The following is a 26,989-nucleotide window of genomic DNA, read 5'->3' as shown; positions in this document are numbered from 1 at the left end:
CACTTTCATGACAGCTGCTCCTGCTTTCATTCACTTTTTTTGTCTCTCATTCTCCAGTCCTTCGAAGCTCTTCTTTTTATCATCAGTGGAGATTTTTCTGTTGATGGGGTCCCTGATGTCTGCTGGTCCTTTCTCTTCGCACGCTCAGCAGCTGCAGTCAGCAGTTTGTGTTGGAGCAGGTGGTCCATGGGAGGTCAGCCAGCACAGATTGGTTGCTCAGATAGGAGGCACAGGCACTTTGAGCTTGTGGTGCTCTCTCCTCCGTGGGCTTATTAAGATGCCAGGACTCCACCAATGTGCTCTGCTGTGTTTTCTGCTCATAAGGTTATGGTTAGTTATTTGACATAGAGCTAATGAGGATGAATCTGAGCCTGTATCTAAATGTGTGCTTCTATAATTAGTGAAGTTGGTGGGGAATAAGGTATAGCAGTTTACTGAGCATTAATCATCCATATGGACTCTTATTCTACGCAAAATGTAGAATAAAGGTGTCTTCTCATAGCATAACTTACTCTAATGAGGAAGAAGTGTGTCCCTGTGGGCAGTTAGTACATAGAAGATAGTAAGGTTTTTTCCTCCCCTTGCAGATGAGTATTTATATTGTGTTTAAAAAGTGTTCCAAGTTCTACGGATTAAAATCCTGTGAAGATGAGGTGAATTGCTGTATTTGGAAGCTGGATACTCTGTAATTTGCATCTTGGTAGAGGAAAAAAAACAACCGACCTTAAAAACTACAGTCCCATTGTCACAATCTATCCAATATCTAAAAATCCTATTTTACATCTGACGTCCTTTTGCTGGACTTCTGAAGTGGGGATTTTTATTGCATCCTTTGTAATGTAAGTTTGAATTCAAACCTTTCCTATCAAATACGTATCTGATCGACCAGTTGTTATATCTCTGTCTGGACCTTAAGCAAAAGGCAAGACTGAACACTAACTGACCTTGGCTTTTGTAGGTTTTGAAAAAACCAAAGCCTTCTTAGGAATCCTGTTGCTGCTTTCTTGAAGAAAGGTTGAAAGATCTTACAGAAAAGCAACCTCTGCAAAAGCAGTGGCTGCAGAGACCCATGACATGTACCCTGTGAATGAATTAAAGTCATCGGCAATTCAGACATTCCACTTCCAAGTGTGTTTGATTCAGGTTACCCTGTGCTCTGTCCTCTGCGAGGGAGAAGGCTGTGGTTTCTTCCTGGCGACTTTCTCTTGCAGAAATCTGTCCCGTAGAGGGCACCAAAGAACACAAATTAGTACTGCTTTATTTCTTAATTATTTGGGGTAGTGGAAGGATGGAGGGGTGGGGAACAAAGATAAAGGGAAAAATATAGTAAAAATGTTACTAGTACCACTCCTTGACCAATACTTCTGCATTATGCTCCATACTCTTATTATGTTTGTGTGTTGGTGTGTGCAAATAGCCCACTGGAACCAGTGGGAACCTCCACTGAGATCTTTTGTTTGGTACTCCTAGTTAAAACCGGTACCAAACCAAACTTAATAGTCTCTTCCTTCAACTTGTTTACTATTATCAGAACAGAAAAGCAACAAAGCATTTTAGAATGGTTTCTGGCACGTGAATTGAGTGTTCATCAGTCCACATTACTTTGAGGTGAATAGTTAGACATACTGTAGGGCATGTGAATCTAAGTATTTATTTAATCTCTTGAATTGTGTGAAATGTTTGATATATCCTTCTCACTAATGGATATGCTGTATAGTTTCTGGTGCTAGATCTTTTCTGATTACTGTCTGTGGGATTATAACAATGTTGGCTGCATTACATTACAGTTTTCTGGGTGCTTTTTGCTACAAGACCCTGTTTCAAGTTACATCAAATTTCAAATTAAGCCTTTCCTAAGGAATATTTTCCTGGGACACCAAAGAAACTCAGGTTGGTGGAGAGAGCCCTAGTTAAGTCTGGCAGCATGCAAATATGGGGCTTATGGGTGAAGATGGATAGAACTTGAGAAGAAAAACTGGATCAAGACCTGGAGGTTGACTGCAGCAAGACTGGAGCAGGAACACGCTGGGACACACATGGTCTCCTTTCATGCCAAAGTTACTTGGTTTTTCCTGCTTCAGCAACAGAAAACCTTAAGTCAAGAATCTTGGCATTTATCAGCTTGCTCGTGAATATTTGCTGAGTTCTCTGGAAAAGTGTCCTGTTCTCATTATTTGCTGATAAAGCTAAAACATGACACACAAGTCCTTGCTGCATAATAGCTCTTTATTAGATCTTTAGAACTTTGAAGATGACCCACCAGTGGGATGCTATATAAAGAAATTTTGGCACCCCACCCCTCACCCAGGTTTTGTAAAACAGTAAGAAAAAAAACAACCCTTAGGAAATTGTGCTTGGGCATAAAATTGGAAATGTGAAAAATGTGTAATTTGAAAAGTTGAGTACTGAGTGATAATGAAATACCAGAACTAAATGAACTGTAAAATATTTTTTTGGCCTTTTCATGCCAAATTACAGGACTACAATATAGTCTTTATCTGCCTGATAACATTGGTTTTGTGCCAGATCTGGCCTTGTCTTTTGTACTGGCTGTTACTCCAAGCTGAATAAGGAGGGAATTAGAAGGAACCAATGAGCTCAAAGAACACTGTTCTGATCCCACTAGATGTTCTGTGACAGAAAGAGCAAGTTTTGGAATAGAGGCAAGAAAACAGTGGTCTCGGTTGAAAAGACTAAGGAAACTGAATTATTTCTTGCTTCTGAGATAGTTCTTATAAGAAGCGTGTTTGTCATGGTTTGAGCCCACCCAGCTGGCAGTAAAGCCCCCCCCCGCAGCTGCTCACTCATCCCTACCCCATGCCCTGAGGGATGGGAGGAGAAAATACAATCAAAAAGGCCCGAGGGTCGAGACAAAGGACAGGGAGGGCTCACTCACCAGTTATGGTCATGAGCAAAAGATGGACTCAACTTGGGGATAACAACATACATTTAATACAAACAATCACCACCATCAAGGATAACGAGAGACACAACCAGGTCTTGAAAACAACACGCCTTCCCCTGACCCCTCCGCTCTCCCCGGGCTCAGCTCTGCTCCCTCTTCCCCCCCAGCAGCGCAGGGGCAGGGAATGGGGGTCACAGTCCGTCCGGCACAAGGGGTCTCCGCTGCTCCTTCCCCCTCAGGAGAGGGGCCCTCACAGCCCTCCCCTGCCCCACCGCGGGGTCCCTCTCCCGGCAGACATTCCTCCTCCCGCTGCCCCAACCCGAGTCCTTCCCGCGGGGCCGCAGCTCCCCAGAACCCCCCAGCGCGGGTCCCTCCCGGGGCTGCCGCCCTCCCGCCGACGGGCGGCTCCAGCGCGGGCTGCCTCGGAGCCACGGCCCGGTCACGGCTGCTCCAGGCTGGTCCCTGCTCCGGCCCGGGGCCCTCCGCGGGCTGCAGGGGAACCTCTGGGCCACCGCTGGGCTCCAGGGGCTGCAGAAGCTCATCCTGCTGTCCCACCATAGGCTGCAGGGGAGCCTCTGCTCCGGCACAGCTCCCCCTCTCCTTCCTCACTCATCTGGGTGTCTGCAAGGTTGTCTTTCTCCAATCCCCCTTCTCTCTGCCCCTCACCAAAACAGACAGACAAAACAAAGATCTCAGTCAACAGGTTCTTTCACACTTAGTTATTCGCAGAGGCACTGTTGGTCTGGCCTTGGGCAGAGGTGGGTCTGAAATGGGAGCCAAGGGAGCTTCTCGAAGCCTCCTACAGGCGCCACCTCTGTAGCCCACTCCCCCTCCACCAAAACCCCTACCAGAACCCTGCCAGACACCGAACCACCACAGTGTTCATTAGTTGAGCTGAATTTTCTTTAGTCGCTAGTTGTGTGTTAGTCATTTTCTGAGTGTCTGAGGTAAGGAATCTGATAACCAGATTGGCACAAGTGTTTGATCTTCCTGGTACAGCTGAAGTTGGTGGATGCTGTGCTTGAGCTATGTAAATGAGACATTAGGTGAAGCACTCCTGTAAAGAAAGCCATTTCAGACATCACACCATAATACCATAATGGTATTTCATTATATAGTTTAGAGAAATGTTTGTGGAGCTCCCAAGTAAAGTCATGATAAGCATAGAACATAATGCAGATTGGAAGCTGAACAATATTCACCGGGCTTTGTGGCATATACAAAAGAGTATGCGTCCATGCCTTTTTCAAGAAGAGAATCAGAATCATTGGATGAATAAGTGAAAAGATTTGTCATAAATTGGCTGATATTCCAATGATGTTTCAGATTATGTTGCATTCTTTGATAAAAAGACAGTTAGAATAATGTCTGCTGTTCTTGGCCCAGCGTGACTGACATATGCAGTGATGCACTAGTGGAAAGCACCGGGAGATTGAAAGTGATTGTTGTCCAGAATGGAAATAGGAGATTATATTAATTCTAATATTTAGGAGACTAGGTTAGACAGACAGCGAGTCATAGTCTGCCCTAACACAATCAGCAGTAAACTTACTCTAAGCTCAACAGCACATGAGAGACTTGTGGTTTTTTTCTTACGAAATGTCCTCCTGCTGCTTTGTATTTTGTTACTTCCTAGAACGGTTTTAAGTGTTATCTGATTAATTTTTTTTTAAAAAAAAAATTAAAAATCTAACACTTTCAAAGCGATGGTAATGTCAGCCTGCACCTGAACAAATCCGTATAATCTCATCTTCATTAGAGTTTTCCTCTTCTGCTTTTTACTGTCAAATCTCCCACAGCCAATTGCTCGACTCTCAGAGGGAGAATAGTGATCCTTTTTGTAATTTTGGTGTTTTACTTTGCAACTCAGCTTTCTTCCACTCGTCAGTCACTTGTGCCTTTTGTTCAGCTCTCCCACAAGATTAACCTTTGCTGGATCTTATCCGGTGTGCCTCTTCTGAGTCAGTGTTCAGAATCGCTATTCCTATTCTGTCATGACTCAAAATCCACCTCTGCGGTATGATTTCCTGTGGCTTTGCCTGAACCTGTAAGTGGTACTGCCCTGACTGATGTTGTTAAACCTACTTTATTGATATGATTTAAAGATATAGATATCCCCAGAAGGAAATAAACTGTCTGCCTGTGCTTTTATATCAGTATAACTGTCTGTAATATCCGTTATGTGGTATATAGATGTGCGTGTATGTCTACATAAAACTCAACCCTGAAGTACTTTAGTAATGCAAAAACCTGTGTGTAATGGACATAGTGAAAACAGCTTGACAGTCAACAGTTAAACTGAAACTTTCAGAAGGTTTTTTTTTAAATGAAGTGAAATACTAACTTTGAAGTGACAGGTTTCACATTTTGCAGGACACAAGTAATATCTAGTAGAGAGTAAGCTTCAGAAACCTCCTCCTCACCCAGACAATACTGCTGTCTTTAGCCATGTTACAGTTCACAGTAACCTCTTCATATGATGGCAAGCTGATCTCTGAAGTACTCTGCCTGTGCTAAGTGTGTGCACTTTCAGCAGTTGTTAGGGGATAAGTGGAACTTAGCTAACCATTTCATGGGTTGTTTTTTTTTTTTGTACAAAGCTGTAATCTTCCATAGAATAGGCTTTGGGAAAAAGGGCTGTTTCAGGTAAGGCTCTGATTTTCTTTCTTTATTTAGAGACTTATAGCAGAATAATACTCTGGCATTGGTCAAATCTCACTAGGGTGAAGGCTGTAACAAATAAATAAGGTTTGTCCTGTTTTCTGAGTAGAGTTACAGAATACCTTCACACAGTGACAGCTGTGACCACACAGAACAAAGATGGATGGGAAGAGAGTAAGGAATTCACAGAACCACAGAATGGCAGGTGTTGGAAGGGACCTCTGGAGATCATCTGGTCCAACCCCCTGCTAAAGCAGGTTCACCTACAGCAGGTTCACCTACAGCCCAGGCAGGTTTTGAATATCTCCGGAGAAGAAGACTCCACAGACTCCCTGGGCAGCCTGTTCCAGTGCTCTGTCACCCTCAGAGTAAAGAATTTTTTCCTTATGTCCAGGTGGAACTTCTGGTGCTCTGGTTTGTGCCCATTGCCCCTTGTCATGTCGCGGGCCACCACTGAAAAGAGCCTGGCCCTGTCCTCTTGACACCCACCCTTTAGATATTTACAAGCATTGATAAGGTCCCTTCTCAGTCTTCTCCAGGGTAAAGAGCCCCAGGTCTCTCAGCCTTTCCTCGTAGGACAGATGCTCCAGTCACCTCATCATCTTCGTAGCCCTGAATTACCCTGGTTTATCTTGTCAAAGTCTGGTTAAAGCAGCGTCACTGTTGTGCTCTGAACACAAAGAGAAAGGAGGGAGTCTGGGACCAGGTGGGCTGTATCCAAGAGTGCTGGGAGGAACCTGAAAGCTTTGAAAGACCATACAGAGTGGGGGAGTTCCCTGAGAGCTTAAGAGAGGCAAATGTTGTGCTTATCTTCATAAAAGGCCAGAAGAGTAATTTGGAGAATTACAAGCCAGTCAGCCTCTCTTCAATCCCTTTGAATATCAGGGGTTGAGTCTTGGAGCATGTTTCTGGGCACATGAGGGAGAACAAGGTGATTGGAAACAGCATGGGTTTACCAAGGGACTGACCAACTTGATTGCCTTCTGTAAGGAAAAAAAGGCTGAATTTCTACATAATGAGAAAGTACTAGATATCACCTTGACTTTAGCAAGGTTTTTCATGCTGTCTGACAGTATCCATGTATCTAAGTAAGGTTGTTATGGTCTGGATGAATGGATGGACAGATGGACAACTAGCTGGGGAAAAAAAAAGATGGCTGTATGGTCAAGTTCAGAGGGTGGTGGTCATGATCATGAGCCAGCAGTGAGCCCTGACAGCAAAGGAAATGATCAGCATCCTGGGTTGTATGAACAAGAGAATTGCTGGTAGATTGAGGAAAGTGATTATCATCCTTTACTTTGCATTTGTTAGACCACCTGTCGAATACTCTGTCAAGTTTTGGATATCCCCAATACTGGAAAGTCGTTGATAAACTGGAGTGAATTCAGGGGAGGGCTGCTGAAATGATCGGGGCTGGAGCACTTGCCCTGTGAGGACTGGGGAAACTGGGCTTGTTCAGGTTGGAGAAGAGCTGGGTTTTGGAGGACCTAACAGCAGTACCCCAAGACTGCAAAGAGGTTGTCTAGAAAATGGAACCAAGCTTTTTACTGAGGTCAAGTGGGAGGATGAGAGAAAGCGGTCATAAAATAATACAGGAATTTCTGGCCTGTGGCAAAGAAAAACTTTAAGACAGTCAAGCACTGGAACCAATTGCCCAGAGAGGTTGTGCAATCTCCATCCGTAGAAGTTTTCAAGACCCAGCTGGAGAATGGGGAGAGGAAGAATTGGGTATGAGAACATAGCCAATGGAGCAGTGAGCAAGTGACTGGACTATAGACATCCTGAGGTCCCATCTAACCTAAATTATTCTATGATTCATTTTTGAATGAGGTAATGGAGAAGGCTGTTGAGAATACAATGTTTTGTGTAGTGGGTAGGAGACTTGACAAGGCAAAGTGACTCAAATGAGAGATGGTGTGGAAGAGAGGAAGGGGCAGCAGGAAGACTTTGTGAATTTTGTGAAACTGACGTTTATTCCAGGCCTAGAATTGCGGCTTTTGGGTTAAAAACATACAAGAAGAACATGGTTTTCATAGCTGGGACTAAGACAGCTGTGATTGCAAATCTGGTTTACTCAGAATATTAATCTGTGCTGAGCAGGTTTAGAATTTAATTTTTTTTTTTTTTTTTCCTCCCAGCTAGAATGTCTTTGATGCCCTGACTTCTTTTTTTAAACTCCATTTTGAGAAACGGGATCTGAAGCAGGCTTCTGCAAGTCATGACATTTTTGAGAATCTGTTTGGCCTCCTTTTCATTCCTCTTATGAATGCCTGGGGCAGGGAAGGGTGCAAGGAGAAGGGGTACCATGCTTACAGTATCGTAAAGCAGACTACAGCGTGGTGGTTTAATTGTAAGAACATTAACTCATATCTGAAATATGGAAGTGGGAAGCTAGGGTCAGGGAGTCACAGTTTGATAATTTTAGTTGGCTGTGTTTTGCTGATTCTGCATCAGTATTCATTCATCGATGATGGCTGTGGAGAGTTTGTGTGCAGCTGTAGTATGTATCTCATATTTTTGTGAAAATAAAAGGCAGATAATGATAAAAGCTATTTCATATGACCACTCTTGCCTAACAGAACATGGAGGTGTGGTGTGATCTTAAGCCTGTCACCAGGGTAGCTGATCACAGTAAACCTACTCTTGAATAGAATTATATAGGATATTGTATACTACATTTTCCAGCCATATTAGTCTGTAAACTTTGGTTGAATGTCTAGTTGGAATTTGGTGGTGTTAATAGAAAAAAATAATCAAATATTTCTGAATTTAGGAACTTTTTATTGGCGTTTGTGTATAAAAATAGAATGGTACTGTCTTAAGAAAAAGCTGAAGTGATTGAATGCTTGAAATTATTTAAGTGGAAGCTGGTTTATACTGAAGTATTTTAAAAATGTATTTTAGAACCTGAACTGTATCCTGCCTGCAGTTATTTTTTTAGGAATAATTTGTGGTTTTTTAAGTAGTTCGTCAGGCATACAGCATTTATATAAGTTGAAGGCACATTAGGTTAAATATTTATTGTAGCTGAGGTGTTCAACAGGACTTACATGCTCAAATCATGCTGTAATTCTTAGAAAACCCTCTTATGTGTCCCTTCTGTGCAGAGCAGCTCTGGCTGCCTGCAAATGCATGCAAGCAAGTAAACACACGAGACTGTTGTCAAAGTGAAAAGCTGTTAAAGTGTTTCCTCTGTATTTCTATTTTCAGTGTGCTGGGAAAGCAGAAAACAGAGTGCTTTACCTAGTGTGGCATTAGGGAAGTAGTTTCGTTAAGTGCTTGATGTATTGCTTGGCAAAGTAGAGTTATTGTAGCTGCATGAATTCACTGGAATTCAGTTGTAAATGTATTTAGCTCTTCTTCATAGCTTTCTTAAAACGTCATCTTATGAAAACTGACAGACATTAAATGTCTTGTAAGTGATGCTTAAATTTCTTGCAAGGTGGAAACCGTCAGTGTTTCTGTAATGACTGACATCCTCTGTTGTCATTTAAAGGGAGACTTCTGGAAAACATGTGGTTGCAGGATTGTATCTTTTATCTTTCCCTTTTTTCATAATGAAAAAAATCTGTCTAGTGCTTTTTGTTACAGAGAAAAGAATTTTAAGTTAATTCTGTCTTCCTGAGTTTGTGGGTTGTTTTAAACAACACCTAGTTGTGTGGTGAGGTCAACATGCAGGAGGGAAAGGATGCCATCCAGAGGGACCTTGACAGTCTAGAGAGGTGGACCCAGGCTGACCTCATGAAGTTTAACAAGGCCAAGTGTAAGGTCCTGCACCTGGGTCGAGGCAATCCCAAGCACAGATACAGGCTGGGCAAACAGTGGATAGAGAGCAGTCCTGGGGAGAAGGACTTGGGCATGCTGGTAGATGGTAGCATGAACATGAGCCAACAATGTGTGCCTTCACAGCCTAAAAAGCCAACCATATCCTGGGCTGCATCAAAAGAAGTGTGGCCAGCACGTGGAGGGAGCTGATTCTGCTCCTCTACTCTGTCCTCATGAGACCCCCCCCGGAGTGCTGTGTTCAGCTCTGGAGCCCCCAAGACAAAAAAGACATGGAGCTGTTGGAGCGAGTCCAGAAGAGGGCTACCTAGGTGGTCAGAGGGTTGGAACACCTTTCCTACGAGGACAGGCTGAGAGAGTTGGGCTTATTCAGCCCGGAGAAGAGAAGACTCCAGGGAGACCTTATAGCAGCCTTCCAGTGCTTAAAGGGGGCCTACAAGGGGAGGGACTTTTTACAAGGGCCTGCAGTAACAGGATGAGAGGTAAGGTTGGAAGCTGGGAGAGGGCAGGTTTAGACTAGATATAAGGAAGAAGTTCTTTACTGTGGGGGTGGTGAGACACTGGAACAGGTTGCCCAGGGAAGTTGAGGATGCTTCAACCCTGGAAGTGTTCAAGGCCAGGTTGGATGGAGGGTGGGAGGTGTCCCTGCCATGGCAGGGGGCTTGGAACTGGGTGATCTTCAAGGTCCCTTCCAAGCTTTACCTGCCTAGGTGCATTTCTGTGTGATCTACTCTAGGTGGTCCTGCTCTGGCAGGGGGGTTGGACTAGGTGATCTTTCGAGGTCCCTTCCAACCCCTAACATTCTGTGATTTTGTGAACCTAAACCATTCTATGATTCTATGAAATAAAGTGAATTGTGCAGGTTTTTTTTCCCTAGACTTGTGAAGTCTGAGTTTTGGCAAACTTGCCAATTTGAATGACTTGGTTTACATATGCTTGGTTTTACATTATCAACTAACTCCCTCTGCCTCATGAAGGTCTCATAGTGCCAATGATCCCTTGATTGCCTACAATATCTCCAGTCTGTCCTCTTCCTCAAAGTAAAAAATTAATAGTGAGTTACTGTGACCTATAAAATAAAATAGATACCATTAAGTACTAATAATTGTGGTGTTTGCTTAGGACTGCCATGGCTACATAAAAACTTGCATTGTAATGGTAATACTTGCCCCTTTTATTGTAGTAACAGGTTTGGATTTTTGAGGCAGGATCTATGATTGTATTGTTTCACTTACACAGATAACCGACGTTTTAAAGAACAAACCATATTGAAAGAATTGCCCATAACTTAATCAGTCTTGGGACCATGCCTTGAACTATGTGATAAGGGTAATAATATTCAAGAGTTGCTACACTTGTATGCTTCCTGGGTCTGTGGGGTTCTTCCTCTGAGTTCAGGTCCATATTAGGACTGTGGTTATAGTAGTAGGTTGTCTACATGAACATTTTTCCAAAAGAAGTAATGAGAGTTGTGAATAGTGCCAAACTCGGTCTTCTGAAGTGCACCATAGGCAACTATTGTAATATTATATACAAAAATCCTAACAGGCTTTCACATACTGTTTATCTCTAGGCATTAATTTATATGAATTTAATGGACACAGGACTCTCAGTTCTCTTGGAGCTCATGGTTTTTAAAGTTGAGTTAATGATGTTTAATAAAAGAGTGAAAAATAAAACAATTTGAACTAAAAGAAAGACAGGCAGGTTCCTATTCTAACATTATTTTGTATGTATGCTGCCACGATGTGCATGGCAAAGGCATAAGGTTATTAGGCACTGAACTCAGGTACAGTAACAGTTGATCATCTAACCCCCTTACTCTCCTTTAGGAAAATTCAAACTCTAATATTTAGGCCTAGATCCATCTTGCTTGCATTTATTTTACCAAGCTCTCCCTTTCTGAAAGGAAGCTGATCTAAACTGCTCATGTGCATCTTTAGTCAGTGGTGGGATAAAAACACTTTCAGATCTTTCAGGCTGTGTTTTCATCATTTGTCTTAAGGATGAAACACTTGCTAAAAGTGCCTTGTCTTCCCTTCTGTGCTGAGATGCAGGGGTCCTGAAACACCTGACACTCAGCAGGTAAAGCAGAGGGACAAATTCCCCTGTAGAAAACCAGCGATGTGACCATATACAGACACTCAGTCCTACAACTGTTTAACATGTTTTGGGTTGTTTGGTTGTTTTTTTTCTATAGGTCCATGAAGGGTTCTTGGAGAACAAGACTGCTGCCATAAATGTCAGTGCCACCAGCATCTCTTCTGAGAAAAGGAGTACTGATTTACGAATATACATGCTGTGTTTCCTGCCGTTCATGATCCTTCTGGTCTTTATTCGTGACCTTAAGAGCCTGTCCTTGCTTTCATTGCTTGCCAATCTGTCCATGGCTGTCAGCCTGGTGATCATTTACCAGTATATCATTAGAGTGAGTATAAAAAAATTTATTATCTTCATTTTCAGTTTGTTGCGTTTGTTACGTGTGGCAGTTGGTCTGATACAGGTATACTGACTGACAATTTCTGAAAGGCAGAATTATCCTGTATGTTATTGAGGCATCTTAATTTAAGGAGATGCCTTAATACTTGAGACATGCTTTAAACATGGACTTTTACAGTGCTTTTGAAAGAAAGGATAATATTGCTGCACTTAATAGAAATATGTATTATAACGACTTGGAGTCCTTGAGTGGAAGAATACGTGAATTTTTATGGATTGCACACAGAACTTGTAAAGTTTTAGTCTCTGATCAATCTTCTTGTTGCAACAGAAGAACAGTTTCAACAGCAACGTTTATTTCTAGTGTTTCTCTAGTACAATAAGGAAAAATATAAGACTTACCCTTTAAGAATACATATTGCAGACTTCCATCTCCTGAGAAGCTGAATAGTTGCTGTGTTTTCTGCTGCTGTTTTTCATATTTGGAGTATTTCATAATGGAACAAATTAAACTGATGGCTGAAAAAAATCGCATCTAGAAACCTCTACATTTTTCTTTCTTACAATTTTTGAAAAGTAGTAAGTGATAGACACTGTTGCGCACACGGTGTCAGTAAGTGGTGGGTGCTGCTATTGTTGGAGAAGGCTTTCACATGAGTGTTATGAAGTGAGTGGCTAGCAGAGGATGGGGAGGAAGGCAGAAAAGCCAGCAAGAGGTATTGGGTGGGCGGGGAGGCAGGAGAAGTTACATAAAGAGATTGGGGGAGATAGAGAATAATTAATTGTTCTGCAGGAACTCAGCTTGTATTAAAAAGATTTTCTTTTACTGTCTCTTACGGCTGTGAAGAATATCTGTGCAGTGTGAAAGCAGATAAGAAAATGCAGTACTCTCTGAGAATGGTGTCAGTTTGCAGAAGATTAAGCTTGACGTGTGAGCTTTCCCTTTTGTTTTAATTGATGCTCACTCGTATACACACCGGTGTGACACTTTTTAAATCTGAAAATTTCTAGTGCCGTTAATATGAACCTAGAATAACTATATCTGCAAGTGTTTGAGTGTGGGTGGGAGGGTGGCTATAAATGTGTATAAAGGACTAAGTTTGGGAGGAAAACCGGGGATTATAAATAGCAACGTATACACCACTGTCAGCATGTACTGGGTTTTGTTTCCTATCATCAATCAAAACTGTAGGAGCAGCTAATGCACTTTACAAAGCGCTGTTTTGCTTTGATTTCTTTAGGATATCATAGATCCTCGAAAACTGCCTCCTGTGGTTGGCTGGAAGAAATACCCACTGTTTTTTGGGACTGCAATATTTGCTTTTGAAGGAATCGGTGTGGTAAGTGCTTTTTTACTGACTCTTCAAAATACCCGAATCTCTGCTAGATGATGGGATACAGGCAGTTTTACTCCTGTTACTTAGCTGTTTTTGTTGAAGCACTAATCTCCCACGTTGATATGAAAAGGGTTAATTTATCTTGTCAAATAATGCAAAAGTTGAGGACACAGCATGCCCATTAGAGGGGAGTTTGGTGAATACCGATCCCTATTTGGACACTTAGCACTTTCCCAAATTATAGGAATGCCTTTAGTTCCAAGTAAATTGAGACAATAGTGTAATAATAACAAGTATCATAATATGCTGTATAATAATACAGTACTCAGCTAATAATATGATGATACTGTAATTATAATGATTCAGCAGCTCAGTTTTAGGTGGTGGTTATGTAAAAATAGAAATGTATTCAGCAACTTTCTTTTCGTTTGGGTCACAGAGGACTAAGTGATTTATCAGAAATGTATTATTCTTCCTGCCTCAAACTTGTCTTATAGATGTGACTTGATAAAGATGGAGATAATAAGAAAAAAGATAGAAATTTCATTCATTGCCTTCTGACAGTGAACCTCGGTTCTTCATTGTTTCCCGAAAGATGTCAATTAAATAGATTTATCACTCAAAAAATCTGTTCTTAAGAAGTGGGTCTCTTTTAATCTCTTTTATTCACATATTACTGCTGCTAAGGGCTTTCTGATTGTATCTCACGCTAGCAAAGTTTGCAAGTTAGTTAGCACTTTTGTTCCACATGGCATATTTTAAAACTTAGCCAAAGAGTATTCTGAGAATTGTCGCTTATAATGTCTTTAAACTGTTGGGAAATTACTATATACACTTTATTTGTTACTGATACAATTACATACTTCAGCAAGTGTTACTGTATGCTTAAAACTAAAACAAATACCACCCCCGCCCTCCAAAAAAAAACCCCAAACAAACCAAAACAACCCCAAACCAGCACGCAGTTAGTCTGAAATGATTGTCATTGACATAACACAGGAGAGTTTTCAAATCTCTTTTCGTTTCTGGAACTGTCAGCACTGTATTAAATCAGAATATTTCACCCTGCTGCTGTATTATCACTGCCAGAAGAGCTGAATGGGAAAATCTTTTTACTCTTGTTATGTTACAAAAGTGTGTTTTCCCACACAGGATGTGTGGGTCTAGTGACTGTGAATTCCATTTCTCAAACTGCTCTCAAACCAATGCAGAGGTTTAGCTACCATATATCTGAGTGCATCTGGACATCTGTCCTTTTGTCATCTGGAAGTTCTGTCATAGGAAAACAGCCATTCTTCTGGGATTGTTTGATGCCTACAGGGCTTGGGCAAAATCCCCGCACTCAGTGAGTCTGATAAATTGGGGTAAACTAAGCTTCTTGTGCTTAAAATGTATAGTCTATCTGGGACAAACTGCACTTACTGCATATGTATAAATCCAAGTCATGTGCAGTAGGTCTGATATATATCCCAGTTCTATCAGATTTGTCTGTCTGGACTTCTGTAAAGCCTTTGACACAGTCCCCCACAACATCCTTCTGTCTAAATTGGAGAAAGATGGATTTGATGGGTGGACTGTTCAGTGGGTGAGGAATTGGTTGGATGGTTGCATCCAGAGGGTAGTGGTCAATGGCTTGACATCTAGATGAAGATTGGTGACAAGTGGCGTCCCTCAGGGGTCTGTACTGGGACCAGGACGTTCTGATATCTTCATCAGTGACATAGACTGTGGGATCGAGTGCACCCTCAGCAAGTCTGCAGATGACAGCAAGGTGAGTGGTGCAGTTGACACACCTGCGGAAAGCTTGAGAAGTGGGTACATGTGAACCTCATGAGGTTCAACAAGGCCAAGTGCAAGGTCCTGCACCTGGGCTGGGGCAATCCCGGTATCAATACAGGCTGGGGGATGAACGGATTGAGAGCAGCCCTGGGGAGAAGGGCTTGGGGGGGCTGGTGGGTGAAAAGCTGGACATGAACCAGCCATGTGCGCTCGCAGCCCAGAAGGCCAACTGTATCTTGGGCTGCAACAAAAGAAGCATGGCCAGCAGGTCAAGGGAGGTGATTCTGCCCCTCTGCTCTGCTCTGCTCTGATGAGAGCCCACCTGAAGTACTGCATTCAGTGTAAATGTATGGACCCCCTCGAGTGGGTCCAGAGGAGCGCCATGAAGATGATCAGGTTGCTGGAGCACCTCCCCTGTGAGGACAGGCTGAGAGAATTGGGGTTGTTCAGCCTGGAGAAAAGAAGGCACCAGGGAGGTGGTGTGGCCTTCCGGTACTTAAAGGGGGCTTATAAGAGAGATGGGGCAATCTTTTTCACAGGGCCTGTTATGACAGGACAAAGAGTAATGGTTTTAAACTAAAAGAAGGTAGATTGAGACTAGGTACCAGGAAGAAATCTTTTACAATGAGGGTGGCGAAACACTGGCACAGGCTGCCCAGAGAGGTGGTAGAGATGCCCCATCCCTGGAAACATTCAAGGTCAGGTGGGATGGGGCTCTGAGCAACCTGATGTAGCTAAACATGTCCCTGTTCATTCCAGGGGGATTGGACTAGATGACCTCTAAAGATCCCTTCCAGCCCAAACAATTCTATGGTTCTGTGGTTTGTTGCTCATGTACCACATAGTATGTGGGTGTGTATTTGTAGGCAGGAAATCCCAAACGAGAGTCCCATGAGCCTCAGGAAAGTGTGGAAGGCTTACCATTTGGTAGTGGTAGTTTATTGAAGTGTAGGTAGGGAATTGATTTATGGTAATTATTTTCTGGCACATTAGGTCCCACATTAGACAGCTCCTGAAATTTACACCAGCAGTAGTAGCATTGACTTCTGATGTAAACCTTTAAGGAACTGCCAAGAGTGTTGGGCTTGATTGAATCCCTGATGGTTACTAATGACATCTTGAAGAGCTCCAGAATTTTTTCCTTCTTTTATTCAAGAGCACATAATGTAGGGTTCATTCAAATTGTACCTTTAAAACATAAAAATACTGCTTGATATTATTAGATATTAGCAATATACATTGCATATATTTCTGTATAGGCTGTCTCGATTTCTTACTTGATTGTAATTTACTTTTCAAAGCAAATGAAGAGTGCATTTTCATTGTTTCACTTTGTTACTGGTGTTTAAAAATGGATTAAATGTTTATATTCATTATGAATTGATATAGTTTGTGTGTGTGTACATAGCTAAAGACGATTAAAATAAAATGGCTACCTTTACAAATTAAAATTATATTAAAAGTGGAAATCTAGAGCTTAATGTTTCTTCCCTATATGTAAAATGTTATTAATATGTCTGCACCACTCAGGGATGTTTTGAACATGCATAGTGTTTGCTGTGCATTCTTATGATGTAGTTGCATACACCATAGAGAAGATTTGAAGAAAAAAATTATTTTATGGATTTGAATAATCAGTATTAAATAAAGTTGTTTAAGCAGGAAATAAAAAAGATCAGTGAAGCAGACACATTTCCACTTTAAATAGTTAAATATTTCATAATTTTTCGTCATTGATTTAATTGATAGCCAGTTATTACCATGTAGTTACCGTCATAGACTGAACTGTGATGTATGTGTGTTTGTGACCTCTTGCAAATATGAAGTGAAACACAATTAAAATTCTTTCATCGAGATTTAAGATAATGCGTTTCAATTCATATTACACTGGATTAGAAATATTCCCATAGTCATTTGCTGATTCGTGATAACCCACTACCCTGTGTCTTAATTACTGTGGTTGTTATATTCAAGTGGTTGAGTAGTTCTGCTAAGGAAAAGAAAACCCCACCACTGAATTAGGTTGGCTCCTTAGTCTGCTCTCCCTGACTACAGGCACTCAAAATGGATTTCCCTAATCTTGGTCCTGATGTTAGAGACTTGATTTTAGTTTTTATTCTGGAATGTCTTGCAAATAACACTTCTGTGAAGCTATCTGATCATTACATTATAAACAGAAGCCTTAAGGTATTAATTTTATCAGAAAAATTGATTATGGTTGATTCATTTTATGCAGTAAATTAGCCTTAAAGAGTTATGAGGCCTCATTTTTCCATTTCCTTGACTGCAAACGTTCTTTATGCTAATTCACACGGTACTCATCTGAGAGCTGCCAGATTATGAAGAGGGACAGCAAATGAAATTCTGAGGTTTTGGGGCTAGTTATCTTAAGCAGAACCTGACAAGAGAGGAAAAATGCCCTCCATGTGGTTCTGCTACCACTATTGTTCTGTGTAAAATGGTCTTTCCTGCTAGGAATATTTAATGATCAACAATTTGTGTTGAGGAATAAATTATCCTTAAGGCATGAAGTATAAAACGATACACTTTAGTCATAGCAGTCAGGGGGATTGATTTTCAAAGATACTTAATTGATTTTGTTTTTATTAACAGGGGAGTGGCTAACATAGACTGAAAACAATTGGCCATTCATAGTGCCATGCTCAGTATGGAAACTTCTGTTTTTGTGGTTTCTTTGAACCAAATAATTGACTGCAGAGAAAATACTCTAGCATGGGTTTTTTTTAATCCTGTTGTTATAAAACAGGTTTTTATATATTGGGTATTTTTTTATATATATTTTCTTTTGGTTTAGCATTTGTTATCACTTGAAGTATGACTGTAATTCTTCAGTAACTCTATTAAAATTAGTGAGACTACTTAAACAGAGGAGTCTGAAGTCCTGTTCACTATGGGGAATGTGATTTGGGGAGGTACAGTGATTCAGCAGATTCCTAGTAGGATTTTCTTCTTGATCTTGAGAAAGTGTATTTCTCTTTTAGGTGGTGAGTGTAAGAACATGGGTTTTGGTTAAAATCTGTCATTTGTTTAGGACAGCTGTCCCTGTGTAATATGAAAATCATGACTATGGAAGTAATTTGGACTATTGTTGCTTTAGCTGTAGTCGATCCCTAAATAAATAGACTTTAAGAACCTTGATTTTACTGAATTGTGTCTGTAATACCTCACAGGAGGAAGGGTAGTCTATTTATAATTGAAATACAGAATCTCAAATAAACCGTCAGTGCCTAGAAACTAGTACCTGTGTAATACTCAGAGCTTGCTAAACATTTTATCAGCCAGTTACGTATAACAATTTTGAGATGTTATCATTAAAACTAGAATTATTAACATGATGAATTGGTGATATTAGTATGATGAATTGAGCTGTTAATATATGTCTGCAAGTTCAATCTAAACTCTCATTTGATGGCAGATTTGAACAATTTTGTTATTTTGCTAAAGTCCAGGCAAGCTGTTCCTTGGTTGCTACAACTACTGCAGCAAAATTAACATTGGTGCCATCAAAGGGCTGATTAACGTTAATGCATGCTAAACTCTGAGTGATACTTGTAACAGGATTAAAAAGTGCTGCAGTCTGTTGCTTGTGCTGTCCGTTTCTCTGTAAAAATGGGGTCACTGCTGGTTGGTGTAAGGTACCTGTTGCAGGTTGTGAATGTCTTGGCAGCCAGGTGATAGTCATCGCTGTGTGCTAGCAGGAGGAGTTGGCAGCAGAGGTACCCAGTGATCCCTTAATATTAAGTTAGCAAAGAGCAGCTAGAGCTCAGTACTGTCAGTCTGGTGGTTATCATTCATGGTGTTGAGAGTCGATGTGGGATTTCAACAATTGTAAGTTAAGGTTTTAAGATCATCAGGGTGACTTTGTGAAAATTGTATTGACTAATGACATCAACATACTTCGTGGAACAGTAGTAGCAACAGAAATGCAGTACTCTTAAGAGGATACAACAGACAATTTAAGATACTCAGTTTTGTTTTAATCTTTAGAGTGAAGATTTTGGTTCGGAAGGCAATAATAAGTTGATTAGGAGTTGAGGAAAATGTGTATTCAGCCCTCAGTGGACCTTTTTGAGTACAGGGCTCTGCTGGGGCTGGAAGAATCTGCAGCTGCTTCTTTCCCTCTGTGCTTCAGCTTCTCTCTGGCTATGGGTTCCCTGTGCCAGATGATGCTACCTGGCAAATCACAGGGCTGGCATTCAAGCCACAGAAGAGAATAGAGTATCAATACCGCTTCTTGAATACAGGAGCTGCAGGTGATATAGTGGAGGGAATGTGCCTTTCACAGAACATGTAAACGTTATTCTGTAAGAACCAGGTTCAAGAACCTCTTTCATATTCCAAAGGTGAGTAGGTCTGTTTTTGTAATGAATGTGAGAATTTTGTTACTGAATTAAAAAGTAACTTCAGACTGTACTCCTGAGTGTCCCCAAAATGTAGTTAAACCTCTTGAACATACTTTTCAGAAGGATATAAAATCCTTCAGGCTTGGATATATCTGTAGCATTACCATGCGCAGGTAATAGCTTTACATAATGTTATGCTTATATAATAGCAGTTACACTTAATGAATATTTTGCGGTGAAAGTCTGGTTGGCTTTCTCATTCGAGGTATGAAAACCAAATTCAAATGTGGAAGTGATACTTGAATATAAGCTTCAGGGGGAAGGAGGATGAAATAGATTCATAAAGTTTAAACAAGAAAGATATTTTTTCTTCTCTATTATATATAAATATGCCAAGTTAAGAACGGTTTGTACAATGGAATATGTTTTTTTTTTTTTTCCCCTGTTGAGTGCGGCAGACTGATTAGCCTAGCGAAGAGAGAATGTTACTTTCCAACATTAATTTCGGGTTTGGAAAATAAGGCTTCTAATATTTTAGCCTATTACTTGAAGATGTCTGTTCAAACTGCTTTTGAACTTGGATATCACAGCTTCGCAGTAGAAGGTAGGGTGGTATTTGTATACCAAAAGACAGGCTCTGGAATCCCATTAGGCAGCAGCTAACCAATTCCAGGAGATTTAAAAAAGAGAAAACTAAGTGGATTATAATTTTAAAATGTCGTTATTTGTGTTTTGAAAGTGATGCAGATGAGCTTGTTAGGCCTGTGGCTTTGAGATAAAAGCTTCTCATTGTCAAAAATTTTTTTGCCAGATTCATATTATCCTTTTAATGCAACCCAATGGTACTCTTCTGTTTGCTTTGAGACTGGATTTGTCAAAAACACTTAACAGTTAATGTGACAGCATCTAAATCTGCTTGGGACATCTCTAGACCGGGGTGTATCAATTTCATTGGTGTTCTTTTGAGATGATGCAAAGGCTTATATTACCAAAATATAAAAGTGGGAGTTCTCAGACAATGTTTTTGAATTTGGACACCCAAGCGTAGGTGACTGGATTTGATAACTCCTAAATGTAGGTGGTAAATGTGGACTTTAGGTGTTGTGTCAGCAAGAGGCGTGTTGTAGATACTGTGCAAAATCACTTGGTTTGGATGTTTTCTGAAGACAATTAATGTAAAGAGGAGGAAAAAGACGATGGGCGAATGTGTAGAAACAGAGAATATTGTTAGATGTAGCAAATAAAAAAAGTTGTATCAGAAACTGTAAAAAAATCATCATCTTATTGGAAGGAGGATCCAGGGAACTACAGGCCTGTCAGCCTGACCTTGGTACTGGGGAAGATTATGGAACAGTTCATCTTGAGGGCGCTCACATGGCATGTGCAGGACAACCAGGGACTCAGGCCCAGCCAGCATGGGTTGATGAAGGGCAGGTCCTGTTTAACAAATCTGATCTCCTTCTGTGACCAGGTGACCCACCTAGTCGATGAGGGGAAGGTTGTGAATGTCATCTACCTGGACTTTAGTAAAGCCTTTGGCACAGTCTCCCACAGCATTCTCCTAGGAGAGTTGGCGGCTCATGGCCTAGACAGGTGCACTCTGGCTGGATGGCCGAGCACAGAGGTGTGGTGAATGGAGTTAAATCCAGCTGGCGGCTGGTCACAAGTGGTGTCCTCCAGGCCTCAGTGTTGAGTCCAGTCTTGTTTAACATCTTTATCAATGATCTGGATGAGGGGATCGAGTGCTCCCTCAGTAAGTTTGCAGGTGACATTAAGTTGGGTGGGAGTGTTGATCTGCTCAAGGGTGGGAAGGCTCTGCAGAGGGATCTGGACAGGCTGGATCGATGGGCCGAGGCCAATTGTATGAGGTTTGACAAGGCCAAGTGTTGGGTCCTGCACTTGGGTCACAACAACCCCCAGCAGTGCTACAGGCTTGGGGATGAGTGGCTGGAAAGCTGCCTGGCAGAAAAGGACCTGGGGGTGCTGGTCGACAGCCGGCTGAACGTGAGCCAGCAGTGTGCCTGGGTGGCCAAGAAGGCCAACAGCATCTTGGCCTGTATCAGAAACAGCATGTCCAGCAGGACCAGGGAAGTGATCGTGACCCTGTACTCAGCACTGGTGAGGCTGCTCCTCGAATCCTGTGTGCAGTTTTGGGCCCCTCACTACAATAAAGACATTGAGGTGCTGGAGCGTGTCCAGAGAAGGGCAACGAAGCTGGTGAAGGGTCTGGAGAACAGGTCTGATGAGGAGCGGCTGAGGGAACTGGGGTTGTTTAGCCTGGAGAAGAGAAGGCTGAGGCGAGACCTGATCGCTCTCTGCAACTGCCTGAAAGGAGGTTGTAGTGAGGTGGGGGTCGGTCTCTTCTCCCAGGTAACAAGCGATAGGACAAGAGGTAATGGCCTCAGGTTGCGCCAGGGGAGGTTTGGATTGGACATTAGGAGTAATTTCTTCACTGAAAGAGTATTCAAACATTTTCAGGCAGCATCCCATATGTGATACTTGCATCAATCAAATGTTTCTTTTTCCTTAGAAAACCTAAAATACACATGCATTTACACAAATAGCAAAATAAAGTCATTTAAGTTTACGTCTTGTTCACCTGGAATGTTTCTTAGTTATGCAATTCTGTGACTTTGGAGAAATGGGAAAAGAGCAAGTGTGACAGCGTGCCAAGCTGCCATGTTCTGCTTTGCCAGCTTGTGGGAAGTGGGTTTTGGGCTCTGATACACATGGCTTCAGTGAGGCACAAAAGTTAATTCATCTGTTTGGATGTGACTCTGTCTTAGGCAGAAAACTGGTCCATCTTAAGTATGTGTGAAGTAGAGTCAGACACATACTTCTTATACTAATTATACGTATTATTAAGCAGCATAGTTAAATAATTCCAGGTAGAAACATTTTCTGTAGTTTATTTTTCTTTTTTTTTGTGTCAGATTTTTTCATTCCCCCTGGGCCATCATCCCATAATCCTTCTAAGATGCTGATATTTTGCATTTACTTGTAATGGTCTCAGGTAAGATTTCCTCCTCCTTTCCATTATGTTCTGCTTGAGTACTTATCTGCAGTGTATGGAATTGTCTAAATAATATTTAAGTGCGAATCCTCATTATACGACAAACTTTTTGAATATAGCTGTGAAGGTGTGAAAATGTTAGTAACTTTTCCTGGAGTGAGCAGCTAACTAGAATAAATTCTTACATCCTTGGTTTTAGACTCTCATGTCTTTCATTTCATTGGCAGCATCTTAACTTTACTGTCTATAATAGTTTCTTCCCCCTCTCTGAACAGACTTTTCACTGATGAAGGTAGCACTGCAGCATGTTACCTCTTAAATATTCTGCCAACATACTTATTTTGTAAGTTACGTTTACTGCATGTCATAGAATAATTTACGTTTATTGGATCAAGCATGATGGAGACAACAGTTAAAAAAGTTATTTTATTGTATGGCTCAAAATACTAGATATTAATAGACCTATGCTTTTGCCAAAGGATTTTTAAACTTGGTAATCTTGACTGTTCACTGAAGAAGACTGTTCCTAAACCAAAAAATTTTTTATCAATACGTTTTCTCCTGTGTTTGAAAAAGCCCTAGTCATCCGCTGTTGAACACTTCCGCAAGCATCAGTAGTAGCTCTCTAACAAATATTGTGGCTCAAAAATCATACCAATTTGTCAAGAGCAGCAGAAGAAAAATCCTAAAGGAAATGGGAGAGGTGGAAAAGAAAAATGTCATAATAGCAAAGACATTTCAAAGAAGATTATAGTAGGAAGTGGTATGTTGTGTATTCTTCAACTTGTCTTTGTGGTGTATTCTGCAATTGTCTTGCACTCGAGCTGTTTGAGTGCTTCACAGAAAAAGCAATGAGTAGTTCAGCTGTCAAGGTGCCATGCTCCCATGTCAGCTGGAAGTGTACGAAACTTTCAGTTCTAAGAAAAGCAAATACAATTGTCAATGTCTACTCATGAATCCCTATGGAAATCACTGTAATTTATTTTTTCATTCTTCAGTCATGGATTTTGCTCAGCCCCATGCAGGACCTTGCAATATATGTGTACTTTTTCCCATGTCACTTTAGAAGCTAAAGCAACATATGTGTGGAAGAGCATTTTGGATAAAAGTCAAAAGACCTTTTGGGAAGACCTTTTTTCCCCAGTCATTTGCACTGAAACAGATTCAAGTTCATAAATTGTTTGGCTCCTGCCTACAAAGAAGCAGATATGGATAGGTGAGAACTTTGTGATCATTGTAACTTATTTTAAGGTGATTTAAATTTGATGTGGGTTTGATCCTTGGCTGGAATAAAAGTTTAAGTATCATTGCAGCTTTGGAACTCTTAATTTTAACTCATGAACCAGGAAGAGTCCAGAACTTGGTCATGTGCTGTACCTTTAGTGCAATGAAATATTATTGTAATGAAATATCCTCTCCAGCAATACTTGTGTTTTTAACTCATATTTTGTTTTATCACTTATCTTGTAGAAATTTTGAGAGTAGCATAAATTATAGAGGACATGTTAGAATGCAGTATTGTATAGTCTGTAGGCTACAATTGCAAATGCAGCCGAGCAGTGGAGGGAGTAAAACGAAAGAGCATGGCTGGAACTGTCTGATTACTTAGGAACATAATTTTCTGTTGGCATATATCTTTTACTGGATAAAATTACATACTAATGTAAGGGACAGCAAAGCATACACCACCTGCATAGATAGCCTTGCTCAGTTGAAGTAAGTGACATCCACTGCTTTCCCCTTGTCCATAGAGCAAATCTTTTCATTAGAAAGGGCCATGAGATTGGCTAAGTGTGGTTTATCCTTGATAAATCCATGCTGGATTGGCAATTCAGAGCATGCTTCGTGCAGGTAAGGCGACCATTGCCCTCAGCCTTGCCGAGAGCAAGGAGCATCTCATAGTTTCTGTAGCCTCAGATATGGATGGTGTCTTCCCTCAGGAATTTGTCTTGATCCAATCCCCTGGCATGCCAGGGGTGGCTGCTCAAGCTGGTGCAGGGGACCTTGCTTGGCATCAAGTCACCACTTCTGTTACGCAGATCCAGCAGTGGCGCACTGTCTTGAGCAGTGTCTCCTGGCTCCCTGTGCCGCTCTTCCCACAGCAGTGGCTGTGCCAACTGCCTTGGTCCTGGGTACTGGAGCTGCCTAGGGATCAAGTCCATGGAAGGCTGGACCTGAGTCCCTTCATGGCCTCACAGCATTTGCTGCTCAGCAGGAAAACTCCTGTGCTGTCTTTTGGCTCCCAACTGCTTATCCCTTACCTCCTGAATGCTGCCAGGTGCTGCATGCTCCTTCCTTCTGCTCTGCTCTCTGGACAGGGTGTGGAAGCATGTCTGCATTTGATATAAAGCATTGTGTATGTGTAAAATGTGGTTACTAATGATAGTTATTTCTTAAAATCCGGTGCAGTTATATAAACATAGCTTTTCTTTTAATGTCTGTCTTTCGGAATGGCCATAGCCAGTGTTTGTCATACATATGTAACATTTTGCTGTTTCAATTGAAGATGTAGCCCAAAACTAGGAAGTTTCTTTCTCTTCTGCATTTTTATGAATAGCCTGCAGGGCTTTTTTTTTTTTTTGTCTGAAAGAAGACGTGAAAGCACAGAATCATAGCGTAGTTTGGGTTGAAGGGGATCTTTAGAGGCCATCTAATCCCTCCCCCCAGAAATAGGCAGGGACATCTTTAGCTACATCAGGTTGCTCAGAGCGCCCCCCACGCCTGGCCTTGAATGTTTCCAGGGATTCTTTTACTACCTCTCTGGGCAGCCTGTGCCAGTGTTTTGCCACCCTCATTGTAAAAAATGTATTTCTTATATCTGGTCTGAATCTACCTTCTTTTAGTTTAAAACCATTACCCTTCGTCCTGTTGCAACAGGCACTTATAAAAAATCTGTCCCTGTCTTTCTTATAAGCTCCCTTTAAGCACTGGAAGGCCGCCATAAAGTCTCCCTGGAGCCTGCTCTTCTGCAGGCTGAACAACCCCAAATCTCTCAGCTTGTGCTCATATGAGAGGTGCTCCAGCCCCCTGATCATTTTGGTGGCCCTCTGGACCTGCTCCGACAGGTCCACCACAATGAACAGTCCCATAGTCTTTGACTTGAACTCCCTCTGACTGTGAGACCACAGGAAATTTTCTTCCCCATTAGTAGTCCCCTGCAGATTACATTTGCAGATTCAGAAGGGCAGGCAGTCTCCAGGATCCCTTTCCTGCCAAGAGTCATGGTAGAAAAACATGGGATTTTTTTTTCATGGCTGGTATGTGTGTCTTGAGTTCACTGCCCTTCTTCTGCCAGGAATATACGAAATGAATGCTGGAGACTCTAGAAATCAAATATCTGGGCCAGTGAACTTATTAAGAGACTCTTGATACCTGTAAGCTGGGCAAGCAATTGCCATTAAAGCTCTGCAGAGATATTGTAGCTTGGAATAAGATCTCACTGTAAAAATTTATGCTTCTTAAGATTCCTGGAAGCTGTAGAACATGGTAGAACTTCTGCAGAAAATGTATTCCATTTATAATCACCAGAGAGCTCACAGATACATGTGAATTAGCATTTTTATTACTGGTCCAGGCCCAAATGCTATCTGTTTGTAGGATGTCAAGAATGGGAAAACTCAGATGAAGGAAAAAATTGCCTGTAATTTGAATGCTTCAAATCTCTTAATAAGGAGGTGTGTTGAAACAATCTAATTGCAACTGAGGATGAAAGAATCTGAAGTGCCATCTGTCCTACTTGGCAGGTTTTGATGTGAAATATAAAAAGATGACTTGATAGGTACTGTGTGGACACAGAAGCTTAATTCATTTAGAGGAATGAACATATTTTGTCTGTGTGGCAGTAAAGTAATACTTCTAGCCACATGTCTCCTTTTGTTTTTTTTCTGCTGCTCAACACTGTCATTTAAAAATTGATTTACGTTTTGAAACTCTTCCTAGTCTCCACCAGATTAAGTTACAGTGCAAGCTCAGATTGCTTTCTGGAGGAAAAATGTCAGCAGTGGAGGTTCTGAATTATAGATTCTGAATTATATAAAGAAGATCCTCAGTTAAGCTGTATAATGTATTTTAATTGAAGATGAATGAAAATTTGGAAACGCATCCAAGTGTGCATCTTTTTAGAGATCTGTTTGTTCCCAAGTATAAAATGTCAGACCCCTGGAACCAGCTGCCTGGAGAGGTTGTGGAGTCTCCTTCCCTGGAGATATTCAAACCCCACCTGGACACAATCCTGTGCAACCTGCTGTAGGTGAACCTGCTTTATTGGGGGGTTGGACTAGATGATCTCCAGAAGTCCCTTCCAACCCCCGCCATTCTGATTCTTCAGAATTTCTAGTGTAGAAGAAATATTAACAAATGTGGGATGGATTGGTAGTGGTGATACTCAATGATAGGTCGGGACGTGAATACCAGTGGGTGACCAGGAGGAAAGGAATGATTGTCCTATAGAAAGTAATACAGCAGCAATTCAAATATACTAATTTGTTTGTTAATTAGTGGATGAAATCTGCTTTTTTCATCACTTACATTAGTTAAATTGAAAGCAGTAACTATTCAGTCATTTAAAAAGCGATTTTGGATGACAGACAGTAGCTTTTACAGGGCAACCCTGAATCTGTTTTGTCTGTATTAGATTTGATGTGTTACCCAGAGATGACAAGCTTTTTTAATTACAGTGACGTACTGAAAGATAAGCTGAACTGCTGTC

The 26,989-nt window shown here is 41.3% G+C and overlaps 1 protein-coding gene across 1 annotated transcript in view; it reads left to right on the top strand.

Moving 5' to 3' along the window:
* SLC36A4 (solute carrier family 36 member 4) overlaps positions 1-26,989 on the top strand; it is a 106,821-nt gene that overhangs the window by 11,459 nt on the left and 68,373 nt on the right. Inside the window, exons 8-9 of the mRNA XM_086473465.1 lie at positions 11,550-11,777; positions 13,030-13,128. Of these exons, the coding sequence (XP_086329591.1) occupies positions 11,550-11,777; positions 13,030-13,128 (327 nt within the window). The remainder of the gene's footprint in view (positions 1-11,549; positions 11,778-13,029; positions 13,129-26,989) is intronic.

This window comes from Leptosomus discolor, chromosome 1, assembly GCF_034619465.1.
Source record: "Leptosomus discolor isolate bLepDis1 chromosome 1, bLepDis1.hap2, whole genome shotgun sequence".
In the NCBI taxonomy this organism is placed as follows: Eukaryota; Metazoa; Chordata; class Aves; order Leptosomiformes; family Leptosomidae; genus Leptosomus; species Leptosomus discolor.
The sequence above is the reverse complement of the archived record's forward strand: the minus strand, read 5'-3'. Positions and strand labels throughout refer to the sequence as shown.